Source organism: Lagenorhynchus albirostris, chromosome 1 (genome assembly GCF_949774975.1).
Source record: "Lagenorhynchus albirostris chromosome 1, mLagAlb1.1, whole genome shotgun sequence".
Taxonomy (NCBI): Eukaryota; Metazoa; Chordata; class Mammalia; order Artiodactyla; family Delphinidae; genus Lagenorhynchus; species Lagenorhynchus albirostris.
The window spans coordinates 26,857,578-26,872,525 of record NC_083095.1 but is presented as its reverse complement, the minus strand read 5'-3'; the positions used below and the strand labels follow the sequence as shown (position 1 = coordinate 26,872,525).

Genomic DNA, 14,948 nt, shown 5'->3' with positions numbered 1-14,948 from the left:
GCAACATGTATTGAATAGATGTTCTTACTGATGGCAGTTCCGTCACAGTGTGAAAAATCTAACTCAGTAAAGAATGTTTTTATTTCCAAGAGCATTTCACTAACAGTGGTTTTCCTCCTCTACTACTCATCCAGTGAACGTGTTTATGGATGGTCGACATAGGCCTCTTCAGCCCCCATTCTGAGTTCTGGTCTTCTCCCCACCCTGAATGAGGCATCTTTCAAGCACTCTTCAGTCTAAGCTCACTTATTGGGAGGAAGTGGTGAAAATAGAAGCCTAGGTTAGCCCTCTCCTGCCTCCCTCCTTCCTCCCAGTTGAATCTCTCCCACAGATTCTGAGGCCCTCAGATATGGAAACAGTGCTTGAAAGGAGTGGGTTTGTTTTTGAGCCAGTCCCCACAAGCTGGCCTCTGCTGCATCCCTTGGTTTCTGCAGATCACCCAACCCCTCGCCTCCCCCACTCCCATGTACACCCCCATGTACACACTCTGCAGCCCCGGGCTCCTGGCTTTGCCCCTGGGCTCAGGTCTTCCTCAGCTCCCCTTCTGTGGTCAGAGATAGAGGCAAGCGAACAGCTCTTCAGTTCCCTTTCGGGTGGTTTCCAGAGACGGGGAACATCTCAGTCCAGTTGGTCTGTGTGAAAAAGCCCCAATCCTCCACCTCTGAAATCACTGTGCTCTTTGTCAAGCCTCTCAGCCAAACACATTCCCTCCACACAAGACCCCCTCCCTGATCCCCACTCATACCTGCCCAGCCCGGAGCCCTTGGACACAGTTTCCTGAAATGGGACCTTCCAAGGCATGAGTATAGAAGGGTTGGTTAACATTTATTTACTAAAGCTACCCAGTTTGTCTCTTATATCTTAAAAAATAAGTTTACCTGGTGAAGTTCACCTAAAAGGTGAATGTAAGAGCATCTGAACTTATTCCTTTAGGCCTTGCCATGAGGAAATGACATTTCTTCCATGCCTCTTAAAATGTCGTGCCTACAAATAGATATCAGTTGCCAGAAATCCTTTTAATAAAAAGTCCTACGTATTTTGTCAATTATACTATTTTCCTCCTAATATTATTTTACATTTAAAGCTTTTATGAAGCAATGCATATTGAAAGCAGTGTTAACACAATTGAAGAATCAGGAACAAAATTTGGGACACAAAAAAACTATTTCTAATGGGGTGAATTAAGCTGTAAGAGTTTTTTTAAGCCTCTCCCTGAGGAAGTGTACAATTAAATACATCCTTACTGCAGGTACATGTTGGTGTTTGTGACATCTAGATGGTTTTTAGGTCATTATTTAATAGTTGTAGGCTTACCCTCTGAGCGAAAATACCCTTGTTTTGCTCTGGTATTTGTATATAGTAACTACTATTCATGTAGTAATTTTACTTTGAAAGTGTTTTCAAGTGTAGTTTTATGTTAATCTTTAGGTCATCAAGGTGTTACTACGCCACACTGGCTCCTTCCCTTTCCTCCAAGGTACGAACCTTCTAGAGGAGTTCAGAGTTCTGGGAGTGGGCTGGAATTGAGTCAGGCTTCAAGTCACTTTTGTTCTGTGCTGTATTTCTAGTACTCGATACCCAGCAAGAGGCATTCATTAAATACTTGTTGACTTTAACAATGAAGGGATACTAAGACTGAGAGAGACCAAATGCTTCTCTAGTTCACGCATATGGACAATACATAGTACCCAGCCGCCCTGAGTCCTACTCCAGTGTACTTTCAGCAAGATAATCTCAACTCTCTGCTAAAAGAGATTTTCCTTCCCTGAACCTAAACCTGCATTGGCTTTATTGGAGGAGAAGTTTTTCCTTAAAAATTACTTAATTTTAACGGTTTCCCATTTCCTTTTGTCCCACGTCAGGATTGCAAACCAGTTACTGACTTACAGCAAACTAATTCGTGAAGGGCAGCTCCATCTTTCATTTTTTTCTTTTTCTCGTAGGTGATCTTTGGCAGCCAGACACTACCTAACTCCAATTTATGGACAATAAATAACGGTGCAGCTTGCAGAATTTCAAGCGCCACAGCTAGTGGCCAGAAGCCAACCACTCTGCCACAAACAGTGGTGCCGGCTCCAAGCTCTTCCTCTTCCCTGGTCCCCAAACCCCCGTCCAATCACAAACAAGTCCTCAGAAAGGCAGCATCCCAGAGGGCTTCCAAGTAAGTTTTCAGTAATCTTCTGTTCAGTTTCTTCTGAGTTGTGTCAATTCTATGCAAACAGTACTCTCTATTTCTGGAGGCTGGAGAGTTTGTGCTGAAATGTTGAAAAGAACACCTGATGGGGAATAAAGGCTAACTGGTTCTCAGCCCCTGGCTACAAATTAGAATCACCTGGGGAGCTATTGCAACATGGCCAATGTCCAGGCTGTGTCCTGTGGGAGGGGCAGGCACTGCTCTTTTATGTTCCCCAGTGGTTGTGATGAGTGCTGCCACCGGCAGGGTTCAGGGTCATTGCTAACTAACTCTTCTGGCCTCTAGCAGGAACCTCAGTCAGACAGTGCACTGGGTAACAGTGCTGAACTGTGGGCTTGGAGGGAGGAAATGAAAACTTCCTCCTGGATGTGTTTTTCTTTTGGTCATTCTACAGAGTTAGATCTTTTCATATGTATTTCAGATAAAATGCAATACTCTTCCCTCACCCCCACCCTTGTTTCTTCATTTTTAGGCATTTGAAAGGGAAGACATAGGATTGGGATTTCATTAGAGGGATTAACTTCATTGACCTTAGTCATCAGGCTCTGTGTAGCAACAATGTTTCTAATACCTTTTGTCATCTACCTGTTTTACCTCAAAAAAGACATTTCCGTACCTGAATCACGTTTTTTAGGTCATGTCCTTCACGGTACCTCCAACCATCTTCCCTAGTAAACCAGAAATGGACTGGTAAAAGGAGTGCTGGTTCTAACAGCCCCTCTCCATTTAAAATTGGGGAACTTATCAAAGATGTCTGGAAGAGGCAGGCATTCCCTGATGGATAAAGGCCTAGAGGAGGTTTGTGTATTTCTCTTGTTCTCACTGAGGCTCCCCATTCATTTGTCCTTCACAAAATCAATTTTAGTTGTAAGAAGGAATCCTAGGGCATAGAAAAAGCAGTTAGTGCTTTTCCCCCCTTGGATAATGAATCAAATTCTGGATTTGGATCGAAAACAATCCCTCGTGGTTGTTTTAATAGTATTGCTGCCATTATTCATTTATCCAACAAACGTTTATTCAGTGCCTACCAAGTGCCAAGCACTGTTCTAAGAATAACAGGCATCGTAATGACTTTATAGAACTATCTGGAGCAGTAGGAGAGGGCAGTGGGAAGGCTGCAGTTCGTGGTTGAGAGCCAATAGCACGATCAGAAGGATGTATGGTCCCTCACCCTAGAAAGAATAGCCTTGAATCCTTAAGAGTGCAGCCTCTGGAACCAGCCTGCCTGTGTCCCATCCCACCCACCCCCCCTACACACACACACACACACACACACACACACACACACACACACACACACTTTATTAACGTGAGATCTTCCACAAGTTACAAATTACTTAAACTCTTGACTTCAGTTTCCTTATTTGTGAAGTGGGGATAACAAAGTGTATTTGCTTCATAGGACAGTTGATAAATATTAGCAGACTTAATATCTGTAAAGTACATAGCACAAGACCTAGCACACTTAAGAACTCAGTAAGCCTTAGTAACCATTATAAGCATTCCAAAACCACACTTTCATTCCCAGGTTTGAGAAGCCCACAGTTAGGTGGGAATATCAGTGAGTTGGATATGAATGTTGAATTTGCCAGTGTGCTCCTCGTTTGTGGCTGTTCCAATCATTGCTGAGATGGCCCGTGGTGCCCCTGTGGCTAGTCTGCTGGTGGAGAGGGGGGCTCCGTCAGCAGGCAGCAGGGCTGGACATTCGAGGACCCCACTCACTGCCCTGAACTCACTGCTGGCAGGAAAGCACTTCAGGCTTCTGAGATGGAATTGCAGCTCTATGGACAAACTTTGCTTTGCTGCATTTTTGTGGTTTCTTCTCTCTGACGGGCAGGAGTGTGGGAAAACCGGAAGCAGCTCAGCACCAAAAAAGCACAGAAGAGGGGGGGAAAGCAAGATTTCTTCAGAATTTAAGAAATATAATCCAAGTATCAAAAGGCATGCTATGAGGCGTTGTTCCAGGAAATAGTTTCCAATTTGCCTTTAAAACTCTAGCACAAGTCTCTGAAGCTAAACAAGTTAGCACTAATGGAGACCTGAACATCCTTTCCCTTATATGTAAACTGTAGTGCCGTGAGGCCCCTGCTGTTTTCAATATGCTTCCAACTCTTAGGAAAAAGAATAGCATTGTTTTTCTCTGAACTGACTCAATGAAAAGTTCCCCCTAGGAAGTATCTAGATAAAGTTTTTAAAAATAATCTTTTTATTTAAGAATTATTTTAGATTTACAGAAAAGCTGTCAAGATAGACACATAAAGATAAATAAACCCAGTTTTCCCCACGGTTAACATCCTATACTGCCATGGTACATTTGAAGACTGCCATACTAAGAAACTGTCATCGGTACATTACTATGAACTAAACTCCATAGTGTATTTGGATTGATGAAGTTATTTTTAATCTAGAGAAACCTTTCATGGCTCCCGAAATCAGGATCCTGAGTATCAGTCGATACACTACTCTTATTGTTCTGAAGTAATTCTTGTTCCTAGCAAGCGTAGTAAGTTACTTAACATCTGTGGGACTCAGTTTCCTATTTAAAATAGGGATAATAATAGTACCTGCCTCATGGGGTTTTTAAGAGAAATAAATGAATTAATGAATGTCAAGCACAAATACAGTACCTGGTACATAATAAATGCTAAGTAAATGTTAGGTATTATGGTTAATACTAAGTTGGCACTTCAAGAAATTTTCATGTAGTTTTTTACTTTCTTCCTACAAGATGTGTTGCTTCATTTGCTTGGAGCTTATTGCGGCCTTTATTCGGGCTCAGTTCAGATGAATCAGGAACCCTCAGTTATGACTGGAGGGAGATACAGAGTCACACTCAGGAATGCCATAGTTGTCCCAAGAGACACAGCTAATGAGAAGTCGTGATGAGCTTTTGACCGTGCCAAGCCCTGTGTTTTTGGTTGAACTTCAGGCTTCTCCTAGCACAGCAGTTGGCACTGGACAAATATAGAAGCAATTTCCAAGAGCATCAAAGTTTCCACATCCTAGAGGGTTGAGTCTAGAGAACAATGGAACATAAAAGATGGAATGTCGTTTGGATTTTGGTGCAAAGGGAATTGAGAATCAGAACAGTGGGGTCCTGTTTCTTTATGATAGTAGTCAGGCCACTTTTCCTCTAAAGGTTTCAGCTTCCCATCTGTAAAACAAAACCCACTGTCCCCACTGAATAATTAACCAAAATAACCTGTTTTCAGTCTATTCTGTTGAAAGATTTTTAATGAACACGTTTGTTTTTTAATATTGATGCTTTACGGCCATTTTCCTCATCCTTTCTTGGCCCAACAGTTCTTTGTTACAGTTCTCAAATTCATATATTTATATTTCCTTTAGCTAAATCTCACTTGTCAATTCTGTGAAGAGAGTGGTTTAGAATTTTTTTTTACCTTATCCATGGTGCCAATACCCTTTTTTGATTTTCCTCTTTAATGTTTGTAACACTTCATAATTTAGTACCAACTTCAGATCCTCCTTTCAGAACTATTTGTGGTATTTCTTCCAAGCAGTCAGCTGAACTAGGAAGGATGACAGCCTGTGAACAACTGCATGCATATGAACTGTTCCTTCCTTGTAAAAGACCTCTTTTTTTTTCAGAGCCAGAATCACACTCTCCAGGAAATATGGAGAAAGAAACCTGAGATGATTAAAGTTTTCCAGGGAGGTGGGCAAAACTCATAGACTAGAGATGAATTTGGAAGGGCAGGGTCAAAGCTGTTTACCTTGGGACTTCTCTGAAGAAAGAAAACTGTATGAGAAACACCAGACTTAACACATTTTTGACCGGAGACATATTACGGCCACAGGCATTAGTTTCTGCAAAAATCCCCCAGTCAATAATGTGTTAACTAAAGGACTTTTCTTTAAATAGCTAGGGTTACCTTTCCTTGCCAGGTTTTAGGATATCCTGCCTCAGGGTGACCTCAGTAGAAATTGAAGTCAACTGCCGTTCAGTGTCAGCACCCAGGACAGTGGTGTTTGCTAAAGGCTGCTAGGGAGTAGGAAGGAGGAAAGCAATCGAGAGCCCGGGAGCATGTTAAACCACATACCAATTAATGTGACCGGAACATTTGGTGATGTCAGCAATGTGACGGAGGTGTCAGAAAAATATAAAAATAAGGATCAGGAAAAAAATATGCTATATCTTTTTAACATATGAGTCATTAACAGGAGGCAAAGTGATCAGGAGTTACAATGGTCCAAAAGTAGGGTCTTGATGTGAGCACTGAAGATGTCATATTATAGGTTAACCATCTTCTCTCAGCCTTTCAGCCTTTTATTATGTCTAGTTTCAAGAAATATAATTGAATCTGTAGCATATCCATCCTTAAATATAAGATTTCTAAATTATGCATTTCCCAAATATATAATCATAGACTTTCAGTGCTGGAAGATAAAGGCCTGGATGAAGGCACAGTGTCGGGCTTTCAGTGTAGCAAGGTATACAGATGGTCAGTGGCAGAACCAAAGCCAGAATTCATATCCCCCACTGTGCTAACCCCATACTCTTCTCAGTAGACCACTGATTTCAGACCCCTCCCCCACCCCCCCACCAGTCCATTCACATCCATTCTGTACAGCAAGTGGCAGATTAATCATCCTAAAATACTGCCTTTGGGAAAATGCAGTGTCAGCACTTAGGAACTCACTTCCGTTCCTTTCCACGCCAGTTTTACCACTTAAGTGGCCAATGAAATACTCAAGAGGAGGAAGAATTAGTGTCACCCTCATACTGCAGTGTTGGGGAAATGTCTGTTAGATGTAGCACAAGAAGGATTGCATAGAACAACAACATCGAGGGCTTTATATACTGCCTGTCTATGGGAGTGCAGTGTAGGAAAATACTGGGAGCCCTGGAATACACCAGACAATGCCCTCTCACTCTGAGGTGTAGGCCTGGGGCTAGAAAGAGCTAAGGGCCAGTTGAGGAGTCACCACTTAGACTCCCTTTCCTCTACCAGGCCTCAGCGTTTGGACCTCAGTGGTGGCATTAGGAGATCTTAGAAATTGGTTTGGGCATGACGACGATGACATCAGTCAGAGAACTAGGTACTAGTAATCACTTCTAACCAAAAGTTGCCATTGGGATATGTATGGTCCAGTGGGGAGAGAGATACGTGAGAGTCATAGAATGATGGATCTTCCTTTGGTGATTCATACGTAGGTAATTTAAATTAAAATCTTACTTCTCATTCCTGCTTGCTGGGATGTTAAAATGGTAATATAAATGTTGGGTATTTCCCATCTCTCACTTCCCTTCTTTCTTATCTGATTATGAAAATCCCTTTTTTAAAGGTTTGGACAGAAACTTAAAATAGCCTTTGATAGAATTCCTATCAGTTTCTCTGTAATCCTGTGTCCTTATTAGCAAACTTAGACTTTCTTCTCCGAGGATGAGCAAATATTTTAAAATCTTGGGGCCTGGGAGTAGATAGTATAGCTTAAAAGAAAGCTCCGTGGAGAAGATTCAGAGGAGCTGCCAACCTCCAAAATAAGTTTAATCAAGAAAGAAAACAACATTTTAGAAAATCCCTAATGTGCATTGGTGTGTAGAGCTAGAAAAATCTATCTAAGAGAGAGCAAGCAGTCTGGGGTCAGGAACGATTAAATGGAAATGAGAACACCTGAGTGAAAAATTGGGTTGAACACAGTGAATCGAGATTGGGCACTGCAGAAAATTGAATTGATGAAATTCAGGACAGATTTTTAAAATTCTTCCAAAATTCTGAGGAAAAGGTATAATAAGGTAAAAATGATGAGAGAAAATATAGGTTCAACCTAAAATAGTGAATTCCAGAATGAGAATAGAATAGTCACTATTATAGGCAAAATAGACCTAACATAAGGACATAAAGGGTTTTGAACAATACAATTAGTAAGATTAAATTAACAGACATGCAATTTTATGCCCTGCAGAGCTCCCAGGGAGTATTTTTCAAAACGAAACTATCTCAGTGTAAATCCTAAAAAAACGGAAATTATACAGTCTTCATTCTCTGACCACTTTACAATAAAATGAGATATTAAAAATATAGACAAATGTCCAAATAATTTTAGAATGTTAAAACATTCTTTTAAGTAACTTGGATCAAAATTATTTTGGAAACTACCTTGAAAATAAGAATGTACATATCAGAACAAGACAAGAAAGCCCACTCTAGCCGCCTTTATTCAGCAGTTAGGCAAGAAAAAGAAATAAAAGGCATCAGTGTGGAAAGTAAGAAGTAAAACTGTCTATTTGCAGAATGCCACTATTTGCAGACGACATGATATTGCATACAGGTTGCATACAACCCTAAAGACCCCACCAAAAGACTGTTAGAAGTCATACATGAATTCAGTGAAATTTCAGGATACAAAATTAATATACAGAAATCTGTTAAATTTCTCTACACTAACAATAAACTATAAGAAAGAGAAATTAAGAAAAGAGTGCCTTTTACAATTACATCAGAAAGAATAAAATACCTAGGAATAAATATAACCAAGGAGATGAGAAGATCTGTTCACTGAACGCTATAAGGCACTGATGAAAGAAATTGAAGACAAAAATAAATGGAAAGATATTCCATGCTTATGGATTGGAAGAATATTGTTAAAATGTCCAGACTTCCCAAAGCAATCTACAGATTCAGTGCAATCCCTATCACAATTCCAATGGCATTTCTCACAGAAATAGAACCAAAATCCTAAAATTTGTATGGAACCACAGAAGACCCAAATAGCCCAAGCAATCTTGAGAAAGGAAAACAAAGCTGGAGGCATCATGCTCCCTGATTTGAAATGATATTACAAAGCTACAGTGATCAAAACAGTATTGGCATAAAAACAGACACATAGATCAATGGAACAGAATAGAGATCCCAGAAATAAATCCAGACATGTATGGTCAATTAATTTACGACAAAGGAGCCAAGAATATACAAAGGGGAAAGGACACCATTAATAAATGGTGTTGGAAAAATTGAATAGCCACATGCAAAAGAATGAAACTGGACTACTATCTTAAAACATACACAAAAATTAACTCAAAATGAATTAAAGACTTGAATGTAAGAATGGAAACCATAAAACTCCTAAAAGAAAATATAGGCAGTAATCTCCTTGACTTGGTCTTGACGATGAGTTTTTGGATTTGACAACAAAAGCAAAAATAAACAAGTGGAGGGCTTCCCTGGTGGCGCAGTGGTTGAGAGTCTGCCTGCCAATGCAGGGGACACAGGTTCGTGCCCCGGTCCGGGAAGATCCCACATGCCGTGGAGCAGCTGAGCCCGTGAGCCATGGCCGCTGAGCCTGTGCATCCGGAGCCTGTGCTCCGCAACGGGAGAGGCCACAACAGTGAGAGGCCCGCATACTGCAAAAAAAAAAAAAAAAAAGAAAGAAATTTGCTAAGAGAGTAGAACTTAAATGTTCTCACCCAAGGAGAAGGAGAAGAAAGAAAAAGGTAAGTATGTGAGGTAAATAACTAGATAGGGGAATCCTTCCACAATGCATATGTATGTCAAATCACCACGATGTACTTTGAATATCTTGTAATTTTATATGTCAAGTCAATAAAGCTGAAATAATTTTTAAAAACAAGAAAAAGAATTATATGTATCAAAACTTATATTTGAAATTTAGGCAAAGATGCACTCAAAGGTAAATTCATAATTATTTTCAGTGTTAAATATGGAAAGATTGTAGAGAGATTAACCAAGATACAAATGGCAAATTATCTTCAACCAATATAGTGGTTTCAGCTGATTACAGCAGAGTGTCAGGTTAAAAAGAATTATGAGGACTTCTGTGAGCTCAGCAAGACAGAGTGCTGTGATAGATTAGTAATGTCTGATGTTGAGCTTAGTGAATATGCACGCCACATATTTGTCATACCTGAACTAAGCTTCCATCTCTAGAAGTTAAAAAAGGGTCAATAAAACAAAGCTAAGAAAAACAGATCAAAGGAAATCAAGAAGAAAGCAATATAAACTGAAAAGCAAGCAGCAAAATTAGTTAAATCCAAAACCTTGTTTAGTTCGGGGTAGAGGGACAGGGAAAGAGAAAATAAACACAGTTCTGCCAGAAAAATAAGAGAATTAAAAATAGAAGTTTTTAAAAGTAGATATAGGGGAGATTGAAAAATTATGAGGACACAATCATATGCTACTAAATTTTTTAAACTGGATGAAAGATAATATTTTGAAAAATATGAACTATCAAAATTGGTTCTTGAATAAAAAAAAAAAACAAGTAGAACAAGGTAGAAGTTTTTAAACTATCCAAATGGGTTCTTAAAGAAATAGGGTACACACATAGGCCTAGGAAGCAATTTTAAAATATCGTCTTTAAAGTAGTTCTTTGAACCTTTTTCCTGAAATATTTGGAGGCTTCCAGCTGCCTGCAAAGTAAAGTTGAGAGTCCTTACTCTGGACATTGAAGCCCTCTGCAGTTTGTCCTCCGTCCTGTCTCCAGTCTGCTTCACACATGGCTCCATTCATTGTTCCTACCTGCTCATGTCATGCCCCCTGCACAGAATGCCCTTAACTATCTTGAATCTAAGTCCTGCCTTTTATTCAAGATCAGGTTCTAATTTATCATCTTGACACAGCTTGACCAGATGCCCCATTCTCAGCTCCTCAGCTGACTCTTCCATCTGCCTCCTTGTCTTATTTTTCCTTTTCATATGTGTTCTGCTTTTCGTTAAGTCTATTAGGGACAGATATCTTGTCTTCATCCTTTTATCATATATATACTGAATGTGCACTGCTGTGCATTGCTGTAAATATTGGTGATGACACCAGTGGACGAGACAGACATGAGCCCTCTTTTCATGAAGGTTGTTTTTGAGAGACAAGAGAGAAGTTCAGCCCCTGATATGGCTTATATTCATGATAAGTTCTCAGGAAATGGTAGTGAAGGAGGTGGTGGTGAAGACAGAGATGGTGGCACCATAGTATTTTGCATCAAGGTGAATGCATCAAGGATCACTAAATAACAATTATCTCTTCGTTAGTTATTTAGACCATGTAGAGTAGTGTATGGGAGGCAGTAGAGTACAACTGCTAATACCCCAAGATTTCGAATTAGACTTGAATCCTGGCTCCTTTACTTAATTGACTGTTATTTAGGGATACCTCTAAGCTTCTGTTTTGTTATCTGCAAAATATTACCTACGTCGTGGAGCTGTTCTTAGGATTAAAGGAGATCGTGTGTTTCCCTGACATATATTAAGTGTCCATTGCATGCCGGTTGGTGTAGTTAGTAATTCCTGCTGCCGTTATTGTTCCCTGTTAAAAGAAATCTCACTTTTGTTGTTAGTAAACTGATATTCATAAGTATGATTTGGCTCTAGCTAGCAAGGCTGTGGAAATTCACACACATTCTGATTTCCTGAACACTAATAACTCTAATGACTACTGAAGGCAAAGGCTTAGTTTCAAACAAAACAAAAGATTAGATTTGGACTTACTGACTTCCAGTCAAGTTGGCTCCGTAAGTTCTCACTTAGTATTCTGCCTCTGCTTCAAATAGCAGTGATAGATAAAAAGCTTAAAGAAGAAAAAAGAAACAAGGGAAGCATCTCCTTGGCCCCAAAGTGTACAGAAATGAATAGCAATCAGTGAATGAGGTTGAAGCAGCAAGTTTTCTGAGCCCTGCTGTGGAAGCAGGCGGTGGCAGCCTGGAGCTCAGCTCCTGTGGCATATTGGGGCCTGAGAGTACCCTACCCGAGAGGAGAGACTCCTTAGTAGAAAATAAAACAGTGATTTTTTTCAACTGGAGATGATGTTGCCCCCCAGAGGACATTTGACAATGTCTGGAGTCATTGGTTGTCATAATTGAGCGGGGGGAGGGGGGAGGGGGAGGGGTGTTGCTACTGGCATCTAATGAATAGAGTCTAGGGATGCTACTAAACGTCCTGCAAAGCACAGGACAGTTCCCCACAGTGAAGAATTACCTAGTCCAAAATGTCAGTAGTACCAAGGTTGAAAAATCCTGAGCTAAAGAATGCACTGGGCTCTTCTACAGGGAGACTGACAAAGCTGACATGGACCCACTGGCTGAGGCTCCATCGTTATATAAGGCTATGGGCCTACAGAGTTAGAAAGGTAATGAAATACCCTTGCAACTGTTCATGTCTCAGAACTCACCTGGATTTCTATTTATCTCTGAGGCAGGGGCACCAGAATACCACTGTAAAGTCTGGTTCTGGACTGGGGTCAGGGGGACTGGATAGAGGCAACTGTAAAATCTTCAGACTGGGAGGGGTGAGCAAGTAGGGAGACAAAGGGGGGAAGTGATTTCTATTCAAAATGAGCCTGCAAACCAAAATTCTAAAACGCATGAATAAATCTAATATTAAGAAGGATTGCCAGCAGAATCAGCAACTGGGCCATGAATTCCTTGCAGATGAAATTAATATTTTTGAATGGTCAGACATATTAGATCATGTATCTAACAGTATCTTGTGGAACATGACATGTGACTCTGATAGGAATATCAGAAGAGAGAGCTGAAGGATAGATGAACAAGCAATACTTTAAAAAATAACATCATTAATCATTAGAGAAATGCAAATCAAAACTACAATGAGGTATCATCTCACACCGGTCAGAATGGCCATCATCAAAAAATCTAGAAACAATAAATGCTGGATAGGGTGTGGAGAAAAGGGAACACTCTTGCACTGCTGGTGGGAATGTGAATTGGTACAGCCACTATGGAGAACAGTATGGAGGTTCCTTAAAAAACTACAAATAGAACTACCATATGACCCAGCAATCCCACTACTGGGCATATACCCTGAGAAAACCATAATTCAAAAAGAGTCATGTACCAAAATGTTCATTTCAACTCTATTTACAATAGCCCAGAGATGGAAACAACCTAAGTGTCCATCAAGAGATGAATGGATGAAGAAGATGTGGCACATATATACCATGGAATATTAGCCATAAAAAGAAACGAAATTGAGTTATTTGTAATGAGGTGGATGGACCTAGAGTCTATCATACAGAGTGAAGTAAGTCAGAAAGAGAAAGACAAATACCGTATGCTAACACATATATATGGAATTTAAGAAAAAAAATGTCCTGAAGAACCTAGGGGTAAGAGAGGACTAAGGACACAGACCTACTAGAGAATGGACTTGAGGATATGGGGGGGCGGGAAGGGTGAGCTGTGACAAAGCGAGAGAGTGGCATGGACATATATACACTACCAAACATAAAATAGATAGCTAGTGGGAAGCAGCCACATAGCACAGGGAGATCAGCTTGGTGCTCTGTGACCACCTAGAGGGGTGGGATAGGGAGGGTGGGAGGGAGGGAGACGCAAGAGGGAAGACATATGGGAACATATGTATATGTATAGCTGATTCACTTTGTTATAAAGCAGAAACTAACACACCATTGTAAAGCAATTATACTCCAATAAAGATGTAAAAAAAATTTAAAATAGCTGAGAATTTTCTGGAACTGGAGAAAGATACAAGTCCTCAGCTAAAAAAAAAAAAATCATTTCTTGTACCAAAATAAATGCATCTCTAGACACATCATAGTGACAGTGCAGACCATCAAGCATAAATGGGGAGTCTCACGTATTATCTGAAAGAAAATTCACTTTAACTACAAAGGAAAACAGAATACCAGCATTCTTCTCTTCAGAAGTAATAAGTGGCAGAAGACGAGAGCTAATAGCTTTACAGTGTTGAGATAAAGTAACTTTGAGTCTAGAATTTTATATATAGCTAAATTGTCATTCAAGAAAGAAGGCAAAAAATAATAATAATTTGAGGGCTTCCCTGGTGGCGCAGTGGTTGAGAGTCCGCCTGCCAATGCAGGGGACATGGGTTCGTGCCTCGGCCTGGGAGGATCCCACATGCCGCAGAGCAGCTGGGCCCGTGAGCCATGGCCGCTGAGCCTGCGTGTCAGGAGCCTGTGCTCCGCAACGGGAGAGGCCACAGCAGTGAGAGGCCCGCGTACCACAAAATAAATAAATAATTTGAGATATTCAAGGTCTAAGAGTATACCACCCATGGCCTTCACTGAAAGAAATAGCAAAGATAAAAGTGAACCCAGAATAACATGAAACAGTGAAGTGCAAAAATTTTATAAAATGTCTATAAATGTTAGTGACTATAAAAATAATTGTTGGTCTTCTTTAAGAAGATAAAACACATTTAAGACAACAACAGGATTCAGGGACAAGAGTAGTCAGTGGATAGTAAATGTATAACAGATCTGTGTCAAGTTTAAGGACAGGACAGGATACTGAATGGCTTTATACTTTCTTAGAAAATAATAGCTAAATAATTAATATACAGTCTATTGCTTTCAAACCAACAGAGGGGAAGAGAAGGGAATGTAGAAACTCTGTGAATCCAGTGGGAGGCAGGAAATGAAGGGGAAAAAAAGCAAAGGAAAAAGATGGTAAATGGAAAATTTAAACTAAGATAAAGTAAAACACATGTGTAATCACAATAAATGTTAACAGATTATACTCTTCTATTAAAAGATAGATTACCAAATTCCATTTTTTAAAATGCTCAGTTATAAGCTGCTTAAAAGAGACATACCTAAAGTAAAATCTTGCAGAAAAGTCAAAGATTGGAAAAAGGTAAACCATGCAATACTAAGTAGAAGGAAAACTAGTATATCCATAGATAAAATTAAGCAAACATCATTGATAGGGATAAAGAAAAGCACTTGTATGCACTTAACATAACTTCAAAATATATAAATCAAAAGCTAACAAATTATTT

General features: G+C 39.9%; 1 protein-coding gene across 5 annotated transcripts in view; it reads left to right on the top strand.

Moving 5' to 3' along the window:
* The window catches only part of TTLL5 (tubulin tyrosine ligase like 5), a 308,457-nt gene that overhangs the window by 224,795 nt on the left and 68,714 nt on the right, over positions 1-14,948 (top strand). For all 5 annotated transcript variants that reach the window (XM_060133277.1, XM_060133541.1, XM_060133455.1 and 2 more), the window contains one exon: positions 1,944-2,161. In XM_060133277.1, coding sequence (XP_059989260.1) covers positions 1,944-2,161 — 218 coding nt within the window. The remainder of the gene's footprint in view (positions 1-1,943; positions 2,162-14,948) is intronic.